This window comes from Anabas testudineus, chromosome 8, assembly GCF_900324465.2.
Source record: "Anabas testudineus chromosome 8, fAnaTes1.2, whole genome shotgun sequence".
Classification (NCBI taxonomy): Eukaryota; Metazoa; Chordata; class Actinopteri; order Anabantiformes; family Anabantidae; genus Anabas; species Anabas testudineus.
The window spans coordinates 525,183-552,753 of NC_046617.1; the positions used below are offsets into that span (position 1 = coordinate 525,183).

Sequence of the window (27,571 nt, forward strand, 5' to 3'; positions counted from 1 at the left end):
TCTTTTATGTACAGTAGGAGGTAAAGGAGATGCCCTGGTCAAAGATAACTCCACACAATATTACTTGAGGCCAATGCCATGTCATCTGGGGTAACAATATAATTAGATAATATGTCTGATGTTTTTAGGACTAAAAATAGCTCTGTCTTATCTGAATTGAAGAGTAAAAATTAAAGTACATCTATTTTTTGCATTTATGTTCCCCAGACAAATATAGCTGTGTGCCATCTGTATAGCAATGGAAATGTATAGTGTTTCCTAAAGGACATGTATAAAGTGAAAAGAATTAGTCCAAACGCAGAACCCTGTGGAATTCCTTAACTAACTTTTTTGTGCATAGCAGACTCATAGTTAATGTCAAATAAACCAGAATCTATCTGATAGATATCAGAAATTTAAACCAGCCTAGTGTTGTCCCTAGTGTTGAATGCAGCACTAAGATCTAACAAGATGAGTATTGAGAGAAGTCCGTTGTCTGACACCAAGAGAAGATTGTTAGTAATCATTATCAATGCTATTTCTGTACTATGATTTGCTCAGAATAGGGGTAGTCCAAAAGGCAGAAAACTGGTAACATCAGTAACCTGAGGCAACAGGGTACAGATGGCTGTAGTGTGGCTTCAAAAGAAGTGGCACAATCTGGTCTATGTGAGAGGACTGCAGATCTGCTTATAAAGGGTAGAGCTACGTACCCGTAGGAGAATGGAGAGGCACAGACAGAGAGCATAAACCATATATAAATAAACAAATAAATAAATATGGGCATGGCAGAAAGTGAGACTGGACACCGTGGTATTAAGAGACATGTTGATGGTTTAGATGGATTAATTATTTAAATTAACTCTGCATGATTTAAAGGGAAGACATACACCTGTGAAATATATTTTAAACATTAAATTGTAGACTATATGTTACTATTAATGTATATACCTAATTTTAATTAATGTGTGTAAAAAGAAAGCGTTTGGGGGGATTGAAACATTTGTTAAACCTTTATGTCATGATACAAAATTTACAGAAAATCAAACTCTCTACAGACCCAACTATGTAACAGGTTGCTTGGGGTGGGGGAAGCAGCCAAAACAAAAATATGCAAGCTTCTACACTCTTGTTTGGTTATTCTAAAATGTTCTCATGTTTTGGTTTGATTCTCATGAAATCAGAATGGAAAGAAAATGTGTGAAAAAAACTATAGCTACAGCCCTGTTTTTAGGCAGGCAGTGTATTTTAAGCATTAGTATCAAGTTTGCCTCACTATCATTGTCTGACATTTAGTACTGCAGAAAAGTGCTTTTAAGAGTATCCATGACATTACATTTACTGTGTGTGTTTCTAGGGTGGTTACGCGGCCTACAGATATGCCCAACCTACTGCTGCCACAGCTGCTGCATACAGTGACAGGTAAGATACAAATTATACACAATATAAACAGATACAAGATTCCCAAATATGTTTTATGTATTATAATTGTATAAACATAGCACAATAATGGAATTAATATGTAATTTTCTGCAGGAATGCTCTGGTTTCCATGGCAATTAATTTATTGTAAAGCTCAACCTCCTCAACCTGCATTATGTTGTCTGTTGTATGTTGTCCATCTTTCCAAGGTTTTCTTCAAATATCGCACAAGCAACCCTTTTAGACTCAAGGATGAACTGATTAAATTTACTGTAGGTGTGAGGGTTAGTAGGGTTGTGCACCTCATGTGTGTCCCATTCACATCAACATGCTCTCTCAGAAATGCCTGAAAAGAACTTCAGTACATCTGGTACTAACCTCCACTTGGGCTTATGCATGAAATGAGTAGAATATGAGTCTTGACAGACATGCATTACCAAACAGCGTTTACTGAACAGTATAGTTTAGTAATATACGTACAATAATGCAAAGTAATGGATAATGTCCTAAAAGTTCTACAAATGTGTATAATTGGAATCACATTTTATTTTCTCTAACCCAAACAAAGGTTTGTGCATGCCTAAACACAACCAATTTAATAAAACTGTCAAAGTGGATGTAATACTAAAAGTAATTTGTTTTGTCATCTGATGCTGATACTAGGAAACATAATGTCATTGTAGTTATATTTCCTACATAACTTTTTACAAAAAATATTTTCTTATATTTTCTTATTTCGCAACACAGTTTTTAGAAGATGTGGTTGCATTAAGCTCAAAGATAAGTTATAGAATAATACTGACATACACTGCTCAGACTTCACATTTTTGCTGATGACTGCCATCTTTTGATACCCAGTTATATTAAAAAACTAAATCAAGTTTTAGTTTTAGTTTTCTACAACCTTTTTTTGTGACTAAAACATTTAAAATTTTACCTAACTTTACTCTATACAGTCACAGAACTTCAGTGACATTACAACTAGCCATTTATACAATACTGTTTAAACATTTATGTAGGAGTTCGAAGTACTCAATACATAATTATTACTAACCCTAATCATACTCTAATGGCAGTTTATTTGCCATTACCACAGTCCTTCCTTCATATGACTAGAATGAAATTTCAATCAAATTTTTACCCCTCTATCACAAAAAAAACAACAAAAAAAAAAAACAGATACAGACACACACAAAGTAATAACGGACACACGACTTACAAAGACCCAGCAGCAGGATCACAGAGATTCTGTGGTAGCAGCAGACACAGCTGAGCTGCATTAAATTAAAATGCACACACCATGTTCACTTGTTAAACCAAGTTTCCCTTAATCAGTTGAGAGGCCACGGCAGATAACCCTGAAACGTGGTACCTTAAAAGCAGCTGCTGGTCCACAAGAGTTTCATATCAGTTATTTTTGTTTTTAATTCTACTGCAGGTTACAGTTTTTGAAGTCTCTAATGGGAAAAGAGCCATAGTTGAAGTGTAAATATACATAACAAACAGTGGGAAAGGACTTGGAGGTGAATAAATATCATGATATTTGAGGGCATATATGCTCTTTCCTATTTTATTAATAGAAATAAATAAATTCATAATACTATGAATAATTTGTGTTAGATTGGTAAGTACTGGTGCATAATTTTACCTCTTAATTGCGTGCAAACTACTTTTTTCATTCATTATTTATCTTCCCTCTCACTTTCCCCAACTTCAGTATTTCTTCTCTGTTTTTCTTTTTTTAACAATCCTGAATGACAGATGTATTATCCTCCTGGTTTAAAAAACATTATGTGCTGTGAGACTTTAACTGTAGCTTAAGCAACTAATATTTTAGCAGATGACGTAGGTATACAATAGATTAACTAAATAAAGTTATCATACTGATGAATGATAGCACTGTTTACACTATAGTTCAAATATTGGTGGTAAAAGAACATCTGATTGACCATAAATATAGTGAACACTAAGTAATAAGCTAAAGAAGAGAAAAGAATTGTGAATTCTGCGAGCCTTAATGTTGACTAGCATGACTGTCAGTTTTGATTTATATTTGTTATTCATATCCTAATAAATAAGAGCTCATAATGCCGAATATTGGCTCTTTTGATTTTGAAATGCAAAACATTGAGAGTTTTACGCACTTTATAACTTGATAAAGTACAAATTAAATTTTCATTATTATGACTTACTGTAAAATTGTTCATTGGGAATTTGAAACATGAATGCAAACAGTGGTTTGGGGTAATTTGGGGTTTTTAAGTTTTTTAGCATTGTATAACTCAGAAATACCTTACTGCCTTGGAAAAACTGTAATGTAAAACAAATTGCTTGTTGTAACAAACCTGATGAAAACCATGGTCCTCGCTGCTGACACTCAGCACACTTTTCACTGCATATTTCTTTAGATCAGATTGTTTGCTATGTGTCTCTCTTACACAGTCAGTCAGACTGTCAATCACCTCCCCCAACACGTATAAAAAAAAGAAAAAGCGATTTGGAAGCAGTCTTCCACCCAGGGCAAAGGAGAAATCAGATTACTCCTTTTGTATATATACTTGGTAACCAGGTTTCTTGAGCGCATATAAACTCTTTCTCCGATTACCCAAGAAACATGGTTTCTTTCAGTAACATGGTTAGTTGAGTGCATGTAAGCACACTGTGAATCTTATGATTGAAAGAAGCCAGGCCTTCTTCTGGTTAGTCCAGATATAGTAATGCCTATTTAGCTAGTGGACAAAGAGAAAAAACTGGGATAGAGAAAAAAGGGATTATAAAAGACATTTATAATACTATTAGCTACTACTTAAATAGTAGTAGTAGCTAGGGCCACCCTGCCCATTATGGCTTGGCTCAATGCTGCCTGAGAGAATTGTTGGTGGTTTACCTATAGTATATTTATTAGTGACTTTTCTTCATCTGATTATTGAAGGTCATGGACAACCTGCACTAGACTTTGAGATTCTACACAGATTTCCTAAGTGGACAGATAAGTCACTAAACTACTACTAAAAACACAAACTGCATTTTTAACACATAGAGGATAAACAGATTTGAGAATGTTAGAGATTTTGGTACGAAATGTCTTCTGTGACTGGAGAGGGCTCGTCATACTTTTCACTTTAATTCAATTCAATTCAATTCAATTTTATTTGTAGAGCGCTTTTTACAATTGACATTGTCACAAAGCAGCTTTACACAACCAAAGAACAGTACATGAACAGTGTATGTGTATGAGTCATAATAATGTGATTGTCCCTGATGAGCAAGCCGAGGGCGACAGTGGCAAGGAAAAACTCCCTGAGAAGGCAACAGGAAGAAACCTTGAGAGGAACCAGACTCAACAGGGAACCCATCCTCATATGGGTGATTACATGCTGTGTAGGCAGCAGTCCAGTATAACAGTTAAAGTATTTTAAGTTAATATGGAGTCCAGTTAGTTATTGCAGGCAGACTAGTTCCATTCCTTGACTATCGAGCGTTGAGTCGAGACCTCCAAGAAACAGCTTCCGACGTCCGCCGAGGCCGGGACCGACATCATAGTAGCTTGTGACCAATCCAGTCTCCAAACGCATCCCAAAGGGCAAACGGTGGATCCAGGCGACGAGATCTCCAGCCAGAAGTTGGGCATCAGGACGAGTCAGACAGGTCCAGAGGGCAAAGGGTGGAATGACGTGTAGCTCGACAGAGAGACAGGAAGAGGGAAAAGAGAGAGGGAGAGGGAAAGAGAGAGAAGAGGAGAGATTGCAGTTAGTTGTATTCACAGTCAGATAAAGTTTGAGGTGAATGTATATTTAGTGTAGTGCAGCAGGGACTCCGGCAGGACTAATTATGACAGCCTAACTAAAAGGGTGGGTTCAGAAGAAAACACAGACATGAGGGCGCACTGGGATGTAGAGCAACCAAACACTTCACCATCAACAAACCCGAGTGATCAGTGAGAGTTGGGAAGACAGCATCTAAACATACCAGTTCACCATAATGCTCTACGTCCATGAGTCCTTCCCAGATCTATTTACTCAAATGCTTGACTAAATAGGTAGGTTTTCAGCCTAGACTTAAACACTGAGACTGTGTCTGAGTCCCGAACGCTATTTGGAAGGCTATTCCATAACTTTGGGGCTTTGTAAGAAAAAGCTCTGCCCCCAGCTGTAGTTTTTAGGATACGAGGTACTGACAGGCAGCCAGCATCCTTTGAGCGAAGTAGGCGTGGTGGATCATAAGACACTAGCAGTTCACTTAGATAATGCGGCGCAAGACCATTTAATGCTTTAAATGTCAAAAGTAGTATTTTAAAATCAATGCGAAATTTCACGGGGAGCCAATGAAGTGTAGATAAGATAGGCGTGATGTGATCGTATCTTCTGGTTCGAGTGAGGACTCTCGCTGCTGCATTCTGAACTAACTGAAGCTTGTTTATGCACCTGGCTGAACAGCCAGACAGTAAGGCATTACAGTAGTCCAACCTAGAGGTGATGAAAGCATGGACTAATTTTTCTGCATCATTTAGTGACAAAATATTCCTTATCTTGGCAATATTTCTGAGGTGAAAGAAAGCTGTCCTGGTGACATTATCTACATGAGCTTCAAATGAAAGACTGGAATCTAGAATTACACCAAGGTCTTTGACTGTTGCACTAGATGTAACGGAAAGGCCATCTAGAGTTACGGTGTGGTCTAACATCTTGCTTCTAGCTGCAGATGATCCTATAACTAGTACTTCTGTCTTATCAGGATTTAGCAGAAGGAAGTTAATTAGCATCCAGTCTCGTATATCCTTTACACATTGCTCAACTTTATTAAGCAGTTTGATCTCATCTGGTTTTGATGAAACATATAACTGTGTGTCGTCAGCATAACAATGAAAGTTAATACCATGTTTACGGATAATGTTGCCCAGAGGAAGCATGTAGAGGGAAAAAAGCAGGGGGCCTAAAACTGAACCCTGTGGAACACCAAACTCCACTGGAGAGCATGTGGAGTAATCGCCATTTAGATCTACATACTGATAACGATCAGTCAAATAGGACCTAAGCCAGGAGAGGGCCGTTCCCTTAATTCCAACAACATTTTCTAGTCTGTGAAGGAGAATGCTATGGTCAATAGTGTCGAAAGCTGCACTGAGATCGAGTAGCACAAGCATAGAGACACTACCCTGATCAGAGGCCAATAGGAGGTCATTTACTACTTTAACAAGGGCCGTCTCTGTGCTGTGATGAGGCCTAAATCCTGACTGATAGAGTTCATGTATGTTATTTCTATGAAGATACGAGGATAGCTGTCCAGCTACTATCTTTTCGAGAATCTTTGAGATAAAGGGGAGGTTTGATATCGGCCTGTAATTTGACAGCTGACAAGGGTCGAGATCAGGTTTCTTGATTAGCGGTTTAATAACTGCTAATTTAAAACACTTTGGGACATACCCACAGCTGAGTGAGGAATTTATGATTGTCAGCAGGGGTTCTATTATTTCTGGCACTATCTGTTTTAGAAAGTGTGTCGGTATAGGGTCTAATGTACAGGTTGAAGATTTTGCAGAAGAGATGAGTGAAATTAGTTCATTCTCTTCAAGAGGAGTAAAGTAATCTAGGTACTGATCTGCTGAGGTTAGCTCGTCACCTGCGTCAACTAAATTGTCTGGTTTTAAAGCTTGAATTTTCTGCCTTATATTTACAATTTTGTTATTGAAAAAGTTCATGAAGTCCTCACTACTGCACAACGTTGTTGTGGAGATATCTGCAGTAGTTTTCTTTCTAGTTAATTTGGCTACTGTATTAAATAAAAATCTAGGGTTGTTTTTGTTGTTTTCTATGAGAGTGGAGAGATACGTTGATCTTATAGTTCAGGATGCTCTCCTTCCACGCTATCTGGAATACTAACAGTTTAGTTTGGCTCCATTTACGTTCTAACTTTCGAGTAGTCTGTTTTAAGACGCGCGTGTCATCGTTATACCAAGGAGCAAGTTTCTTATATCTAATGACTTTTCTTTTAACTGGAGCTACTTTATCTAAGGTATAATGTAATGACGACTCGAGATATTCAGTCGCCTGGTCTAGTTCTGTGGTGTCAGACGGTGATCCAATCAAAGTTGATAACTCTGGAAGATTACTAATAAAGCTCTGTGCGGTAGTTGATGTAAATGTACGTTTAATGCGATAGCGCGGCGCTGAGTATACATTGTTAATATGACACACTGTAGTTGAAACAAGATAGTGGTCTGAGATAACTTCAGACAGTGGGAGCGTAAGTAAATTTCTTATACTCAAACCGAATGATATTATTAAATCTAAGGTGTGACCCGCTTTATGAGTGGGTCCTACTACACACTGATCTACTCCTAGCGAGTCCAATATGGACATAAATGCTGTTCTCAGAGGGTCTTCTGGATTCTCAAAGTGAATATTAAAATCTCCAGCAATTAACGCTTTGTCTACAGAAACAACTAGGTTAGAAAGGAAATCTGCAAATTCACAAAGAAATTCAGAGTAGGGCCCTGGGGGTCTGTAAATGATAATTAGCGGGATCGGCTGAGCAGACTTTATATTTGTATCTATACTTGTTATGTTACTATAAAGACATTCAAAAGCTTTAAATTTGTGTACATGCTTTTGTACGATAGTCAGTTTATCATTATAAATAACTGCGACACCTCCTCCTCTACCAGTCAGACGAGGCTGGTGAATGTAGCTGTATCCAGGAGGAGTTGCTTCATTTAAAGCTACATACTCGTCCTGTTTAATCCAGGTTTCTGTTAAACAGAGTATATCAAACTCCTGATCTGTGATAGTTTCATTAACAGTAAGAGCTTTAGATGTAAGAGATCTAATATTTAACAGTCCTAACTTCAGATCAGAGGTGCTGGCTGCACAATCAGTGTGCTCTGAATTTGAGGTCTGTATGTTAATTAAATTATTAAAACATACTTTCTGGGTTTTTCTAGCTTTTTGTTTAGCTCGAGGAACAGACACAGTCTCAATATGTTGAACCCTGAGTGACGACTCTGTGCAGCTAGCAGACACTTGGTTTAGCCTGTTTGTCTGCTCCCTGGCCTGGACTCTGGGTAGTCAGCGACTAGCTAGGCCTGATCTTAGACTATGAGCTATACTGCAAGAAATGAGAGCAGCACCTTCCCGAGTGGGATGGACACCGTCCCGCCCTAACAGGCCAGGTTTGCCCTCAAAGGTACTCCAATTATCTATGAAGCCCACGTTGTTTTCGGAGCACCACCTGGACATCCAGCGGTTCAGCGACCATAACCTGCTGTAGGTTATGTCACCTCGTCTCATTGGGAGGGGGCCAGAGAAGATTACCACTTCGGACATCGCCTTCGCTAATTTAAACACCTCTTTAAAGTTATTCTTGGTAACCTCAGACTGACGAAGGCGTATATCGTTAGCTCCAGCATGTACCACTATCTTTGAAAAGCTATGCTGTCCTAAGGCCCTAAGATTGCCTTCAATGTCCGGTACCCTGGCCCCCGGGATACACCTGACCACAGCCGCTGGAGCCCCTAAAGGTCTGGCTAATTTCACGTGTCTCATGATCGAGTCTCCTATGACCAGAGTTCTTCCAGGTTTCTCAGCGGGTGAATCACTGAGGGGGGCAAACCTGTTGGACACGTGAAGCGCGGGGGTGGTGTGCTCCGGTGGGCTAGCTTTAGCCTTAGCCTTAGCTTTGGCTGCGCGAGTATGCCGCCGAGTCGTCACCCACTCGCCCCGCTGTGAGGGCTCTAATGCCGGAGTCGGGGACTGGCTATCTCCGCCCGCGGCACCCAGACTGTCTTCTAAAGAAATAACACTACTCTCACTCTCTCTAACCCTCTCTAAAGTCTGGATGCGCTCCTCTAACGCTGATATCTTCTCCGTCAGAGTGCTAACTAGCACACACCTGTCACAGGTAAAATTGTCGCTAACGACGGAGGAAGACGGTCTAAACATCCTGCACTCCACACACTGAACAAGCTGAATATTAGTCATCTTAAACGTACCTGAGTTGTAGAAATGTAGAAGAAATGTTGTGTAGAGTTTAAAAATCCCGCTGTTGTTCTCAGACGAAAAAACACACGGGCGTCCTCCGAGAAGCGGAAACGGAACTTTATAATGTACCAAATGTTTTCAATGGATGACAGGTCTAGGCTGCAGGCAGTCAAACACCTATTTTACTCTAGATTGCTCTTTAATCTAAAATGTGATTACGGATTGTCTGCTGAAATAAGAAAACCCTTCCTGAAAGATGGACTCATCTGAAAATAGAACATGTTTCTGTTGTCTTTAATTCCCATTTGAGTGTGGGCCTTGATATTTTGGTGTCTGTTCTGTACAGCATTCTTTCTGTGTAGAGTTTCAGGATGGATTTCTGAATGCCACAGTATCCTGCATCAAGTGACAATGGCTTTATCCTGAAACTGTACTCCGGAGCCCTTGTGGCTGTATTCATCATGGTAGCGTGATGGTTTCTAGTGGTTCAAGGCTTAAGTCAAGAGTCACACATTAAGCAGCGCTTTCTGCTCCTAGTCTTTACAGACTGAGACTTCCCCTGAAACCCCAGAATAAGCAAGGCTGGTTGCAAAACAAGCTGGACAGTGGACCTTGATGACCAGGATTCCCCCACCCCCCCGCTCCAGTACCGTTCTTTACAAATATAGTCAATTAGTGTAAATGTTGATGACTTTGAGAAAGTAAATATTAACAGCACGCTGCTGTACTATCTTGACGGTATAATACATTATTTTTTCTTTTTTAAGTCTGACTGCCGGTTCAGTAAGTCTATGCCCATAAATCAGTTTAGCAAGATCATGTTGCATCACGTCCCACCACCTCATCTAGAACAAAGTCAACTTAAAGAAGTATAACATTTAATAGATTACTGATTTTAATAGTAATAGAAGAAAAAGGAAGAAGAGAAAACAGTGAAAAATATCATTTTTACCCCAACTCTGATCCTGACATCTTCGAAGTGGACAGAGCATCAACCACCTGCTGGACTTCATAATTCATCCTGTGGTTTATTTAACAAGGTAATTTAAATTTGATTAAAGTTACTTTTGTTCTCACTTTTTGTGGCTAATTAGCATTTTGTTTACTTTTTTTTTTTATATTGTTAAAATGACATAAGCATAACAAAGTCAAAATTACTGTTTTGTGTTGTTTGGGGTTAACTAGATTTTGCTACCATGCAAGTGTGTTGGCCTGTGTTATTAGCTCGCTATTAAATAATTAATGTTAATTTGCACGCTAATCTGTTGTCTGAGGTAAGATGATATCTCCGGTTGTTGTGCAAACCTGTGTAAATACACAGGTTGCAGTTTTTGCTACCTACTATGTGTTCACCTTGCAATAGCAAGAAAAAGCTGCAAGGACACTGGAGTTTATTCAAAGGTAAGTTCACTGCTAGTCATTAAATCTTAAGAAACTTTCTCTTTTGGTGTTACTGTATATTGACTTTTTAATGACAATGGTTCCTTCGATAGTAAGTTGAAGTTGAAGCTGGGATGTAAATTGAATCTTAATACAGAGTTCAGACTCAATGTATTACCACAATCCATGTTTTTCATTTTGCGGCATAACCTATCTGAGAGATCTATATAGTTTTGTGTTTTATGTAAAGCACAGCAGCACACAATATATTAAAAAAGTGTGAAAATGGATAAAGATTTCATGCTTTAACTTAGGTTTTATCATATTTACTGTGTTTGCTAGTCAAGTTTATTTCAATTTGAATTTGAGCAAAAGAGAGAAGGGGACAAAGAAAAAAGTAGGGGGTTAAAAAGGGCTTCACTGTGCTAATGCTTGTGGTCTAAATCCATGCAAATGCATGTGAAGTTATCTTTTCCCCTTCCCCTTTGCAGTCTTTCTGTTAAATATGAAATTTTCTTTGTATTGAAAATACAGTGAAATCCATTTCAGCCATCTGTTATATAGCACTGAAAAAAAATCCCTAAATGTCCCATAAGCCTTGCTGTTATAGGTTCTCTGCTTCTCTCTCTGTGCTCTGCACACATCCATCTGCTACAGATTCAAATATTCCAGTTCATAAAGCTAATAGGGTTGGTCAACAAAATAAAACTGAACTCATAAATTTTGAAATTAGTGAATTCAGATAGCCATTGTCAGTCATTTAACCAAGTACAATAAATGACAATGGCTACCCACTTAAAGATTTCAAATCTATTAGGACACCTTTGTTGACAGACTTTATTTAGGCTACATTAACCACAGTAGAAATTTGGAACTTATTACTTAGGCAGCACCTTTATAGTTGTCTCCATACTATTGCAATCAGCAAAACTGTTGTATTTAACAATAGACACAATAGTTGAGAAGTCAGAAATACAGTCTTAACTTCAATAATACCTAAATTGGGTTTGCCAGAAGATAAGGCCATTATGATACAGATTTGATTTGCTTTTGTGCAACAGTGGTGTAATCTATTACTGTCCTGTCCACAATACTGAAAGAATCTAGTGTCTCATAATGCCTCTAATCAAAGCTGAACTAAAGACAACTAGTCTGTTGTAAACATGTTTTAAAATATTCTGTTTTTTTTAGATGCTTGATTGGAATCAACCCTGAGAAGGCTGTTAACCCCAGTGTGGCCACCCTTATAAAGAAAACTCTTGGACTTTGAGTGGGCCTTTGTATAGCCCACAACACATATACACACAGGAGCTCAATTTAACAACAAAGTAACCTACGTCTTAGCATTGTTTTTTGTTCAGTATACATGCAAGTCTCAGTTGTGCAGTTTAAATTTTCAGTTACTAGATGTGTTGGATGCACTGGTGCTAATAAATGTATTGTTTTGTGGCAATCTCTTGTCATAATTCGAGAAAAAAGGAATTCAAGGTACACAGACTAGGGCCTACAGAGAATATGTTGAGAATGTGTTTAACAAGGTGTTTTTATGAATTGTTATAAAATGTAATCTCTTAAATTCGTTACTGTGTACCATACTGCATTGGCTTTAATAAAGGCCTATGTCGTAAGCCAGTCTCATGTCTTGGCCATTTCTATGCTAAAAATTTTCAGGGATTTCTTTTTTCTTTGCAACATTGCATGGGCATCGGGTGTGAGCAGCCCTTTTCAAGTCCATCTACAAATTCTCTATTGGATTGAGGTCTGGGCTTTGACTCCACTCTAGAACATTCACCTTGTTTTTGGTAAACCGTTTCCCTGTACCTTTCGCTGTATGCTTCAGGTCATTATCTTGCTGGAAAACAAAGCTGTAGTTGTCTTGTCAACTGAATAAGATTGTCCTCAAGGATTGTCCTATATTTTGTCGCATTCATCTTACCCTCTACCTTAACAAGCCTTCCAGGGCCGGCTGCCAAGAAGCATGTACAGTGTTTGGTGTCTGCCAAACAAATGTCTTGTCTGATGGACAAAAAGCACCATTTTGGTCTCATCAGACCAAAGAACCCTCTTCCACTGGATCATGGAGTATTTCACATGCCTATTGGCGAACTCAAGTCGTGATTTAACATACGTGAGTTTTGTTCAACAGTGGCTTTCTCCTTGCCACTCTCCCATAAAGCTTTGACTGGTGAAGGACCCCAGCAACACTCTCCTATCTCAGTTGCTGAAGCTTGTAACTCCCTTAAAGTTGTCATCGGTGTGTTAGTGGCCTCTCTCACTAGTCTCCTTCTTTCACAGTCACTCAATTTGTGGACGGCCTGTTCTAGGCAGATTTAGACATGTGTCGTATTCCTTCCATTTCTTGCTGATGGATTTCACTGAATGGGGATGTTCAGTGCCTTGGAGATTTTTTTGTATCCATCCTCTGACTTATGCTTTTTAGTGATCTGTTCTCTAAGTTGCTGGGAGTTTTCTTTTGTCTTCATGGTGAAATGGTAGCCAGGAATACTGCATAACCAATGAATGGACTTTCCATACACAAGTTTCTTTTTTCTGCAATCACTTGAGACGCATTTACTAGACTCAGGTGATCCCCATTTCACTAATTGTGGGACTACTAGCATCAGATGTCTGGAGCTCTGTCGGATTAGTTCAGTCATTTTAAAACAAACACTAATTTCACCTTACATATTTTAATTTAATTGACATTACTTTGTAGAAACCTGTTTTCACTTTGACATTAATGAGGTATTTTTCAGATTTTTTTTTTGTCACAGTCGGCAACTTTTATTGACCATGACTGATTTATAATGTCAATAAAAGGATAAAACGTACAAGTGGGTGAATACTTTTTATAGGTACTGTACTGTATACTGTAAACTGTATATTCTATGAAGCACAGTACTGTATGTTTTTAACAGTAATCAACTGTTTCCGTAGATTACAGTAGGTACACAGTAGAATAACAGCTGACTGCTGGCAACTGTAACTGCCAGTAGTTTACTGTAATTTAACTGTGTACAGTGTATGTTACAGTGTATTTTATTCAACACTTGTTCATTCTACTAAAACATGGACATGCAAATAAACTGTCTCCTAAAAAAAATACACACCCTGGGGCCTGTTTCAACTGCTTTTTTTTTTTTTTGTTTGTTTTTTTAAACTGGAGCTCCATTTATTTACAAAAAAGAAATTCCTAATAAAATCTAACAATCACATAAGTTTCCTACAAAACATAATGTGATTGCAGTTTGGTGGAATGTAAATGTTTTAGTAGAATAAACAATAAAATACAGATTTAATCGCAACTCACAGACACAGAGACATCCATCACCTAGTCTGACAAAGTGAATATAAATACAGTGTTATGACAGCAGCTGTGTGATAAAATCTATTTTTCAGGAGACAGGGTTTGATGATTTGAACTGAAATGAAAATCTACAAAATATTAAATTAACATCTTTGCACAGACATTACACTGATTCTTAGCTTTTCATTTTTGTCTCAGAAAGATATCTCAAACATAATATAGCTGCATAACCATGTACATTTTTGAAATACAGTATTTTGTTTTTCCCCAAAAACTGACTCCCGAATCCTTGTGCAGTTGACCAAGCTCCCAGCCACTTTGTAGAGTTGTTGATAATGTTGTATGAATTTTTATCTTTTAACCTCAGGGTCATGTTAAAAATGCATTTGAATCAAATTGCATTTGAATTTGTGTTATACTTGCAGCTTACCACACATCTCTTACATATTCACTGTCATACACACACACACACACACACACACACACACACACTATAATGATGGGTTATGGCTCTGTGCTGTGAGATAAGATAGGTCAAACACAGTGCTTGGTGCGAGGTGCTGGGGGGCTGCATGGTGAATAACAATGTCCAAAACTAATCGGGATTAACTTCTAATCACTTCAGCCACTGGGCTGCTATGCAAATCAGCTCAATTATGGGCACAGGACCTGGCCCCTGATTGGCCCTTATCTTGACTCGGCTAGGACAGGGAGAAGAGGAAGGGGGGTTGCTTGGCCTGCTCAATAGGTATAAACACAGCTTTTGTCAATTTATTTCTATAAATAGAATTGTCAAAGTGATTCTCTTTTCTTCTGTTCTTTCTAAATTTAGTCAAAAGTGAATGGGTTTTCTTTTTCTACATGCAGTGAACTCAGCTAATTTCCTCTGTTTCTTGCACTATTAAATCACAACCCTTTAGATGAATAAATTAAATGAGACAACTAAAGACTGCCAACTAAAACTATCAATCACTCCAATTCAGAACTACTGGCCACACTGCCTGTTTTTCATGATTCCTTGACCTTTCTTCCAAATAAAACATGGATGGAAAGACATAATTTTATTGGCTGATTGTCATAAAATTTAATGATTCCTAGAAGGAGACTCAATCATATTTTGAACAATTATATATTAGTACATCTAAATGGCTAATGTGAAAAATGCTCCTCAGACAATGACCTCTGGTAATTGTAAAGAGTTAATCGGCATTCAGAGCTGTTAGAAAGTGATGAAACAATAAAACTATATATATATATATACATATATATATATATGTAAGATAGAGCTCTGTTGCCCCTCACCCACCTGCTGGGTGTGGTTAATTCTGTAATGTAGTGTGAAGCTACTTGTTATCACTTGAAGGCAGGACATGCCAGATTGTTAGTATTGTTAATCATCAATGGCCTTCAGTGAGCTTTTCTCTACCAACACCCTAAGGAAGAAATTCCTTTTTAGCTTCCTTAACTCAACGAAATAGAACCAGTAGAATTGATTTCAGTACTGTCCTTTTAAGAAAAAAAAAAAAAAACAAGCCATTTCAAGTGATGGAACTTAAAAGGAATAAAGACTGCTTTCAGATGTATGGGAGACCATGAGAAGGAAGGAATGTTACAATTTGAGTTAGCTTTCTTGAATCCAAACCACATCCTTTTGTCTGAATTTAATCAATATATATGTACATGGCTAAACATCAGTGTGTATTTAGTGTACCTAAATATAAACATGTTGTTGCTCCACATTTATTTTTGTAACCATGACAACCAACGTCTGGTGCATGACAATGGTCTATTGAGCCCACTGGCAGGTAGAGCATATACCACATCTATAGTGCTAATAACAACAGATAATGGCCATTACATGTTGTGGTAACATCAAAAGAGCATGACCATTTATTTTAATCCAATAGTCACCCTATTTTGGCATTTTATTTGGTAGCCTCTCATTGAAAGGAACAGAACAGAAATATTGAAGTGAAAATATATGAGATAAGTAAACTTTTTAAGTTTTTAAGGTTAGCATGCTTTGCAGAACTGTAGACTTATGTGACAGTTATAGCAGACTTTAGGACTGTCAATATGATTTTTGTATTCATAATAGTCACATAATGTACATCATATACGTGACCCTATATTTATATTTAAACCCCTATATTTCACAGATAATTGGTAAGTAAATCAAGTAAAAGTTTGGTTTATGCTGGAATTTTAATACAATACTTCCATCCTGTGCTGTCTCATGTGTTTCTGCAGTTATGGACGAGTATATGCTGCCGACCCCTACAACCACACACTCACTCCAGCAGCCACTTACAGCGTTGGTGCCATGGTAAGAGTGTCTTGCTTGCCCCACTCATCTTCATATTATGCATGATCATTTGCAAAATAACCTCAAACACAGAAAAATATGTCTCCAAAATATACATTAAATCAGATAATGTCTGTTCATGTTGTTTGTTCCCATGTATTTTCATTGTGTAGAACTGCCTTTTTTGACCAGAATAATGATGACTCACTGGCCAATAACTACATTTTGTGTTGTCAAGAAGGGACATGGTGACGATGTTTTAGTTTAGATGGCCTTATTTATATTTTTGTCTTATTGTTGCCCCTCTAGTGCACCTGTTGTTAATTTTATTTACACCAAAGCAGCTGAAACTGATTAAAAGGCCAGATCAGTATCCCAGAAGTTTAATTGACTTGATGCTAAACTGTAATTATAAAACGTTTTTCCTTTCATTTGCTTTTGTTTTGTATTTTGATCAGTGTCTTTCCCATCAACCAGTCATAAACTTTGATACCTTGGTAACTTGACTACACGTTCTTAGTACATACCACTATCTTGGAATTTACTAAAAGAAATGTTCGTCTTTTCTTTAGGTTATGGTAAATAGTATATTAAATTCAAACACAGCAATAGAGTAACTTATCCAGCCTGAATTCTCTCAAAAGCCTTTAGTGTTCGCAAGTAAGTTTAGAAATAATTATAAATAACTAACTAATGTTGACAAACTTTAGCTAGAACCTGAGATTGGCTGTGTGCCTGTATCTTTCCAATGCAAAAGCAAATGTAAACTTACAGTAAGGGGGGAAATTTTATCTAAATATCAGTTTGAAGTGGCAACAAGTATGTGAGAACCCAACACCCAGTCCCTGCTCAGGCTCAGTCCAAACACCTCACTGACAACCTCTGCCACAAACTTGGAGTTCATCATTGCTTTTCCTTGCTACAGCAGACTCACACTGCAAACAGCACAGCATAAAACAGTCTTTCTTCTTCCTCCCATCCCCTCAGGATCTGAACAAACTATGGATTTATTTGTTGCTGCTGGATTCATTTCAGCACTGAAGGTGAAAGATGGACTGATTAAAGCCCAAAGTGTTATGAAGTGTTTTGTCTTTTTTGTTCACTGGGCTAGTTTGTTAATTGTAGCCATATTAGCTGCCCAGTCATGCTAGACAGCTAAAGTGGTTAAGGTTAGCTTCTCAGACTCTGGAGCAAGAGAAGTTTTCGGGCTTATTACACAGCAGGACAATCAAGGTCTCCTAGAGACATTGTGTGAAGCTTTCAAAATAACTTTTATGGCAGTGGTGGATTGGATGGTGGTACCATGTCTGACAACATTATAACTTAATACAGATCAGCTGTGTCTGCTGCTATCAAAGAATCTCTGTGATCCTGCTGCTGTGTCTTTGTAACTCATAACGCTTCTGTTGTTTTTTAATTCCAACTTCATTTATGGTTCACAAAGTGGAAGTGGAAAGTCTGTTTTTAAGCGGGTCTATTTACGCACACTTGTCGTTCACTACAATCGATCTACAGTTTTTCAGCATAAAAATGTACTGGTACAATCATTCTTTCAAACAAATAATATTTGACAGATTTAAGCTGACTATGAAAAATGTTGCCTCTAGTCTATATATGTTTGCTTAATGAATACTATTTTCCCAATGTCATTTTGCTTTTGGAACTGATATCTTGGTTTATACACTAGAAATAATTGCATAGCTATGTGGTAAATTTCTCCAACTGAACTCCACAATCCACACAATCTCACTTCATGTCCTCCCTGACATCCCCATCCCCCCATTATTTTCCTCACTGTGAATGAGCTTTTCTGCAGCACTGACATCTACTCACTTAAACTTAATTGAATTTGTCTGTGCTGCCAACGGCAGCCCAAATGCCACATTAATCCCGCCTGTAAAAGGTGATGAATGTCTTCATGCCTTGGCAGCCCAGTCCATGTTAGTTATTATATTTCTAATTTGGTGGATACCACTCACCCCACACTCCCTGGTAATGAAATAATTACTCACTTTGATAATTACATCCCTTGTGGTGCCACAGCCACAGGCAGGAAGTGAGGGAAGAAAGAAGTGAATAAAGAGGGGAAAGAGTGATGAAACTTTTTAACACTTTCAAAGCTGTTAACTGTGAAAGCCAGGCTCACATATTTAGTTATTTATCAACAAATTGCTGATTTTATGAACTAAAAAGAAATTTGTCCATTCCACCATGAGGGACATTCCGGCTCCTTTAATTCTGCTCTGAGGGCGAAGAAGTGATCTCTGAGGAGACTCGAGCAAGTACACAGGAGAGCAATCTTTGCAGAAATCATTTTGCAAGACAGACACCCCTGGGGTGGCCAGTCTACTTTTAACTGCTGAGGTCAGCTTAATTTATAGATAAGTGTGCATATCAGGACCAGGCCAGTACAAAGCTTGGGTACAGGTACAGATTTGCAAAATTGGACTATGCACAACCTATAAGAAAAAGGACTGAGTTATTGGATGTAGTAGATACTTGAAACCTTGTTACAGTTTTCTGCCAAATTTGTTGTCAGCCAAACAAGAGAACTTTATAGTGTAGAAGTGTAGACAAAGAGGGGGGACAGGAGGAGAGTATGTTGTGTCCCTGTATTTCTCCCTTTTTGTCTAGTATTAAACACTTTTCCACACCGCTGTCTGATCTAATGTCCTTTTAACTGTTCCTGATTCTTATTCCTACTTATGCACAGATCAGATAATTGGCTGCTTAACCTAACACATTTGAAGCTCTCCTGAATATTTGCTAGTTGTCTAGGTTAGAAAAGTTGATCAGATGCAATAATCCTGAAGCCTAATGTCAAATGTGTCCTCCAGAATGTTTGAGAACTTTATTACTTATCTGAAATGTTTAAGCAAATACCAGCACTGATATTTCTCATAGAAAAATGTACAAATAAACACAGTTTCATCTACACACTGAGAGATAAAACTGTTTAAGTATTCTCTAAAGTGCAAAATTTGCACGTTTCCCCAAATATTTGAAATTACTCTATCTACAAACTGCAAATGCTTCGCTCTCCAATAATTGCACCTAGTGAGAACTAGCATGATACACTCAAAACATTATTGATTCAAATGGCCCCCTCCTGTCAGTCCTGACTCCTTTGTTTAATTTTTTCTCCATGTTTTCATAGTTGTATTGACTGGATTTCTTTCACATAGCTGTTGGCATGTATTCCTGGCATGAAGCGTCTCGCTGTTCTTGCTGCATGATGGTTGCTCCGGTCATTGGGTGGTCTTTTCATCCCCCATGGGTTTGCACTGGAATAACGGTAAATTAATGTAACTCAAGTGGTAGTTTGAACAGGACTAAGGGGGGTTACTGAGGGTTTGTGTGTGTCTATCTTTATGTGAATGTGTTTCCATGCCTTTGTGTAAGTATACATGTTTGTTTTTATGAACATGTGTTTACGTGTCTGCATTTTCTCATAGGTGTATGTGCCTCTGTGTGTGTGTATCATTGTTTTCAGAATGCATTCGCCCCGCTGACAGATGCCAAAACTCGGAGCCATGCCGATGACGTGGGGCTGGTGCTGTCCTCTCTCCAGGCTAGTATATACCGGGGAGGCTACAGCCGCTTCGCACCCTATTAGCAACACCTCCAACTTATACTCAACCTTCCAATGGGACAGAAAGAAAGTGTGTGCGTGCGTGTATGTTGTGTGTGTGTGCCTGTATGTGTGACCAAGTGACAGAGGGAGAACGCATTGTCAGAAGAGAAACGTTACTGTGGCCTGGGTATTGCAATACATGCAGTTTGTGCATCATTTCAGCATCTCCTAAGAGAGAAGTACAAAAACAAAAAAGAATACAAATAAAATGACAGCTGATATTTTTCATCTTATACCTCAGATATTTTGTGCTGTGTATTTTGATATTGTGGGTTTTTAATTTCTAAAGATTTAAACATAGATTATCAGCTGTAGAGGTTTTTCCATGGTACTTAATAGAGAGCTGCTAGAGTTATGATTAGGATACAGAGGAAATATTTATCACATTTGTTAGGGATTGTATAGACCTCTAACCCTGTATGATAAGTCAGAGTCACACTTTGGGGTTTTTATGTTTTGTAAGAGTGTTAAGGTGACTATGCTATTCAACTGCTGTTGTTTTACTTATCTCAGCTTCCGTTGGTACTTCCTCATTTTATGATAGATTTTCCTTTGGTTTGTGAGGAAGAGGAAGTAAAGAAGCCTTGAAAACAAGTTCATGTCTGAACATTTAAGGACTGAATGGGTTTGTCAGGGAAGCTGGGAGCAGCAATGATTGCTATTTTTAAAGTCTATGATCCTGAGATCAAGACTTTTTTATCTTATTATCTTAAGAAAAAACTATTTAATTTTGACACAAACCTTAATATAACATTCTCATACTGATTTAGACAAACCAGAATAATTGCATAATTTCTTGTTTGTTACATAACAAACTATAACTATTTTGCATTACTTTGTGTCTTATAATTAATATCATAATATGAATATATCTCTTTTTCAAGCATAATCATTGTCCATCAAATATTCTTCATCCATGGGTATGTCAGGTTGGTCCACTGTGGACGTTGTTTAGCTTGATAATAGACAGCTCATTTGACTGTTACTATGCCATTCAATGGTCAGTTATCAGTTGTTATCATAGTGATAATTACATAATTCCATAGACATCTACCAGCAGGCCAGTAGATTTATTACTATCCATACATGTGGTCATATTAAATATCACATAAACCAAATTAACAGGTGGTGACACAATTTAGAAGTTCACATGCAGATGCATTAACTAACTACATTTACTCAAATACTGTGCCTAAATACAGATAAGAGGTACCATTTTCATTTCACATTGTTACTTTTACTCCACAGGATTTATTAAGTTACGTGTACCTTTTCGCTGATAAAGATTCTTATATTAATATAATCAACTAAAATGTGCTCATGTAATATTATGGTTTAATTTCCAGTCAATATTTGTCTTATTGTTTTAACATGCTTTGTTTTCTTAGCTGAGTACTTATAATTGTGTACTTCCAACCAGTTTTAAAATAATGCACTTTTACTTGGGTATTGAATTTGTGTACTTCTACCAGCTCTGTATATATGCAGAATGTTGGCGAGAGAAAAAAAATAAACTTTGAAACCAGAATTTCAAACTAAAAGTCACTGCAACCCTACTTCAACCAGAACTATAATCCCCAATATACAGTGGTGTGAAAAAGAGTTTGCCCCCTTACTGATTTCTTATTTTTTTGCATGTTTGTCACACTTTAATGTATCTGATCATCAAACGAATTTAATTATTAGTCAAAGATAACAGAAGTAAACACAATATGCAGTTTTTAAATGAAGGTTTTTATTATTAAGGGTAAAAACTACATTGCCCTGTGTGAAAAAGTGTTTGCCCCCTAAACCTAATAACTGGTTGGGCCACTCTTAGCAGCAACAACTGCAATCAAGCATTTTCGATAACTTGCAATGAGTGATACAGCGCTGTGGAGGAAGTTTGGCCCACTCATCTTTGTAGAATTGTTGTAATTCAGCCACATTGGAGGGTTTTCAAGCATGAACCGCCTCGCCACAGCATCTCAATGGGATTCGGACATTCTCCTTCAGCATATTTTGGTACACAGCAGAATACATGGTTCCATTTATCACAGCAAGTCTTCCAGGTCTTGACGCAGCAAAACAGCCCCAGACCATCACACTACCACCGCCATATTTTACTGTTGGTATGATGTTATTTTTCTGAAATGCGGTGTTACTTTTATGCCACACATAATGGGACACACACCTTTCAAAAAGTTCAACTTTTGTCTCGTCAGTCCACAGAGAATTGTCCCAAAAGTCTTAAGGATCATCAAGATGTTTTCTGGCAAAACTGAGACGAGCCTTTATGTTCTTTTTGCTCAGCAGTGGTTTTTGTCTTGGAACTCTGCCATGCAAACCATTTTTGCCCAGTCTCTGTGTTATGGTGGAGTCATGAACACTCACCTTAATTGAGGCAGAGTGAGGCCTGCAGTTCTTTGGATGTTGTTGTGAGGTCTTTTGTGACCTCTTGGATGAGTTGTTGCTGCGCACTGTGGTTCCCAAAGCTTTAGAAATGACTTTATAACCTTTTTCAGACTGATAAATCCCAATTATTCTCTTTCTCATTTGTTTTTGAATGTCTTTGGATCTCGGCATGATGTCCAGCTTTTGAGGATCTTTTGGTCTACTTCACTTTGTCAGGCAGGTCCTATTTAAGTGATTTCTTGATTGTAAACAGGTATGGCAGCAATCAGGCCTGGGTGCAACTAGAGAAATTGAGCTCAGGTGTGATGAACCAGAGTTAAGTTACATTTTAACGGGGGGGACACATTTTCACACAGGGCAATGTTGTTTTTGATTTATTTTTACCCTTAATAATAAAAACCTTCATTTAAACTGCATGATGTGTTTATTTGGGTTATCTTTGACTAATAATTAAATCTGTTTGATGATCAGACACATTAAAGTGTGACAGACATACAAAAAAATAAGAAATCAGTAAGGGGGCAAACTCTTTTTCACACCCCTGTATGCATAATCTAGTTTTTGTTCTTAAATTTAACATAGTTGTAGCTTTACATTTTAGTATTTTAACCATGACAACAAATGTCCAGTTTATGATAACCATTTACTGTGCCTACTGGTAGGTAGAGTAGGGACCCACAAGCCATAATGTATGTATTGGCTGATAAAATAGATAATGGACCATTGAACTGTATGAAATAAAAGAAAAACATAGCCTTACTAAATGAAAAGCATTTATATTCCAGTGCAAATTTGTGTAAATATATTGCTGAAAATATATAACATCTAGTTTTTGTGACTAAAGCATTTGGGTGACCTATTAAATGACAGCTTATTACATAATAACTACCCAGCAAATGTTTCAAAATTTTAATCAGTTGCTAGTGTGATAAAATTGCTTGTAAAATGTAATAAACTCACCTGGCTGTTTGTACACTATTAAAAAAGGACTTTTAAATTTTAATAACTTAAGGTATATGTTTAGCTTTATTGTATCTTATTGTATCTTGTAAAATAGTAACACCATATTTTAAATAAAACATGGTATAGAAGGATTTTTTTTTGTTTGTTTGTTATAATTGTTATATCAATTTTAAATCAGTCAAAAAACTACTGGGTAATTTTTATGTAATTATCAGGCTGTAATTTACTGGGTTCCCAAAATTTGCTATGGTTATTTTAGGCCCTTGCAGCATTTAGTTAAGGTTAGGGGAATATTGTGTTATTTAAACAAAATCATGATTATCTCTTAACCTTAACCCAAATGCTTTTCTTGTGTGCTTCAACACAGGATTCTAGAGTCAAACTTAGGTCTTTTGGTCTGTTGAGCTTTTGGTATGCCCACCATTCACCCCAACCATCCCATTGTAACTCTGTCAATAAATGTGGTGCTTTACTCTAACAAATGCATTGCATCACAACATATTGCAGAATGTTCCCTACAAAATGGAATCACTTATAGTTTATTGTAGTTTAGTTGCACAGAAACCACATTTTTACCAGAAAGGTTTGCATAATTACACAAGAAACATTTCACAATCATGAAATACTTTGTCATATTTGCAAGAAAATGTCTGCCGCGCTTCTGGTAAATTCTTAGAATTTTTGTACAATTCTTTATTATAACAAGTTTCACCTGTTAAATGACAAAATGTGACTCTCTGTTGATTTCATCTCTACTCTTCTGTATCTGTGTATCTGTGTATCTTGAGGTAAAGCAATTACCGTAATCTCCAAATACAATAAGAAAACCATAACAATGGTAAACAATCAAAGCTGCAATCGCAGCTGTATAGTTTCCTTTTTAGGGAGAGGGCTGTGAGTCAGCACATTATGCAGACTGTATATTTATTGACTCATGGATAGATCTTACATCATTTGAAGCCAAAGGTTGTGGTGGACATATATAGCATTTGTATGTAGTCTATTCTACATCAAATAATGACAGGTTATGACAAAAAATATTGTCATGGCACCTAAACAGTGAATTATTTAATCCACATTCTTAGAGGCTATAAAGAGTAATTCCCAGGGGGAAAAAGAAGATAAATTGCAGAGTTTTGCAGTAGATGTCAGCATCCCAGGCCAAAAAACTTTGATCCCAGAATTCTGACTTAGATTTTAAACATGAAATGTTTTGAGGTACTAATCTTCTTCAATACTGAGCAGTGTTGGTCATCCAGACATAGGTGTTTTTTTGTGTTTTTAATATAAACTTCTAAAATATTCATTGGTACATGATTTTTATTATTTAATATGTAGTGGCTAAATCCAATGTCTATCTTATCTTTTTGTTAATTTTGTGTTGTCATTTTTTTCATAATTAAAATTTAAAGGGGATAAAGTATAATAATCTAACAATGTATTATATTTGAACTGTGCAGTGAAAATGTTCTCTTATATGAAATATACAATGGAATAATGTTTTAGATTTAGACAAGTAGATGAGGTGTTAGGGCAAGCTATCTTATTTTCTATCAAATCATATTTTGATTTTTATTAACTCTTTACAATAATGTAATCACAATGTAGATACTCCCGTTCATCTGCTTTTCATCAGCTGTGCCATTTTTTGCACATTATAATTTTCACATAAACCTTAGACATATTAGTGATGTAGTTGTCATTTTGCAACTTCTGATTCTTTCTCTCATGTCATTCTTAGACATCCTTTCTGTTATTTTCTAGAGCTCTAGAAACTTTGAGTTAAGTTTATTCTTTGAAATGTAACTGTTTGAATATTACAATACTCAATAAATATGAGAAATAAATTATTTGTGAACTGGCTAATCTATGATGTAAATAAAAGCTAATGGAATAAATCCGTAGTGTATTTGAAAAGCACTACTTGGGCAACAGGAGCTTGGCTACGGCTGCATTGCAAGCCAGCCTACGGGCCACTTCCTGGGCCACATTCTGTTTACAACTATTACCAATTAGTGGTGTCATTACATATCTCCCTTTTGTATTTAGATAGGAACTACTCTCTGATGCATCACATTATGTAAAAAAAAAGGCAGCAGTAAGGACCTCAGGGCCTTTTGACACTGTTGGTTCGTTTGTGTGCTGTATATGAGGACCATCAGTCAGGGACTGGAAGACTGGTAGTCCTCACTATGCTGAATGTCTGATTTCGCAACAACTTTATACAAGCTCTGCTTCCAGTAGTGTTGTTGTTCAAAACAAAGCTTCCTACCAAGTCATTGTATGTGCATGTACTATGGTTCTTCCACTAACCAATAACCATCAATAAAGTTTTCTTTTCTCAAAATGCTCTGTTTCTTTTTCAAAGAGTTTCTGAGCAAAACAAAAATTGGCAATGAAAAGACTTGCAAAACAAAACAAAAAAAAATCACAAATTTTCTTAATCAACTGGTTACTGCAGGCATTAGTGAACAAAAAGGATGAAACTGTATTTTTCTGGACTTTTTTCAGTGATGGATTAATAAACATTTCATCCAGTGAGTATTTGTGGCAGCAGAATGAGGTTGAGCCAAAATTAACTACAGTGTGTTCATGATACTGTAGGAACGTGTGACTCAACATGCTCCCATTCCACAGCATCAGGTAATGTCATTGGCTTCTGGTACTGACACTGAAGGTAGACTTTAGTGTATATTTGATGATCTTGAAACTCTGTTTTACACTGTGGGAATGATGGTGGCAGTGTATCTTGACAACAATGATAAGAACATTAACATCATGGAATTGGTTGATTTACGCACAAAGAATGGGTTAGGGTTAGGTGCAAAAAAGCCAGGGTAAGGTTAGGATTTAGGGTTAGGGTTAGGGTTTAAAACTAGTGTCCTCCAAACAACCTGACAGGTATTTTATGACCTCAGAATGACAACACATACAGAGTACCTGCTGGTGAGAGACATTCACTATTGGTTTGGATGTGCACATGGGAAATAACAGTACAGTTTAATAAAATCTCTAGAAATTTCTTTTTATTTATCCAATCAGAACACATCTTTGAAGGTTAGAGTGGGGTTATTTCATTAATATGTTCTATGAATAATTGGTTAAACATACAGATGTGTTTTTGTTTTTTTTTCTATTTCTCTTTTATTTCCTAAATGCCATTGTGCATCATTTCACCTCACTGGAAACAAAGTACTTTGGGATGAAATATGCATGTCACCCCTGCTTTCTAGTTCAAGCAATGAGAAGAATTACTCCCCAACTGAATTTGATTAGTGTAATTAGAAAAAAATAGCCTGGGGGTTAAACGGAAAAATAAGCAATATAAATGTTTAAATTTGATGAAGGGTTCACACTATAGACGGTAATCATTTCTCACTAGCACAGACACAGGTGATCAATAATTAATGCTTCATGAAGTCATGTCATGGAGCTATAATTCAAACTGCATATTCATTCTGAAATTCAGGAGAAAATGCTCAGAGAGAAAGAGAGTGTTATTCTTCTTTTCTTACTGATAAGATGCTCAGACTCAGATTTTCAATTTATCCTACATGTGTACACACAACACGGTATAGTGCAGAAGCCCTGCCTATGACCATAATTTTGATGGAGAGATTGTTGTTTCACTGCAGCATTTAAATATAATCCACAACAACAATAGAATTATCTATCTATCTTAACAACTAATTTATGTTCCTACAATGGCCAAGTTTAGAACATGATATTGTCTGTGAAATTGTGATATTATTATGGCAAACACTGAAATGAAGATATGGATATGGGAAGATCAAGATTATTGTGATACATGTGATACATATCACCCCAACTCCTGTATTGTATTCACTGTGCAGGGTGGAAAAAGTATGTGAACCCCTAGCCTAATGACTTCTCCAAGAGCTAATTGGAGCCAGGAGTGACCCAACCTTGAGTCCAATCACTGTGATGATATTGGATGTGTTGCTGAAAGCTGTCCTGCCCTTTAAAAACACACACAAGTTTTGGCTTTACTTGTTTCAAGAAGCACTGCCTAATGTGAAGCATGACTCGCAGAAAAGAGCTCTCAGAAGACCTACGATCAAGAATTGTTGACTTGCATGAAGCTGGAAAGGGTTACAGAAATATCTCCAAAAGCCTTGATGTTCATGTGTCCACGGTAAGAAAGATTGTCTACCAATGGAGAAAGTTCAGCACTGTTGCTACTCTCCCTA

General features: G+C 37.2%; 1 protein-coding gene across 4 annotated transcripts in view; it reads left to right on the forward strand.

Annotated features, from left to right (window-relative positions):
- rbfox1 (RNA binding fox-1 homolog 1) overlaps positions 1-20,708 on the forward strand; it is a 122,289-nt gene extending 101,581 nt beyond the window's left edge. For 2 of the 4 annotated variants that reach the window (XM_026362334.1, XM_026362405.1), the window contains exons 10-12: positions 1,337-1,401; positions 16,315-16,390; positions 19,863-20,708. In XM_026362334.1, coding sequence (XP_026218119.1) covers positions 1,337-1,401; positions 16,315-16,390; positions 19,863-19,985 — 264 coding nt within the window. In that variant the 3' untranslated portion in view covers positions 19,986-20,708. Of the gene's footprint in view, positions 1-1,336; positions 1,402-9,723; positions 9,778-16,314; positions 16,391-19,862 lie in introns of those variants that run through there. The other 2 variants (XM_026362490.1, XM_026362580.1) reach the window with 2 other exon arrangements.
- Positions 20,709-27,571: the final 6,863 nt, after the last annotated feature.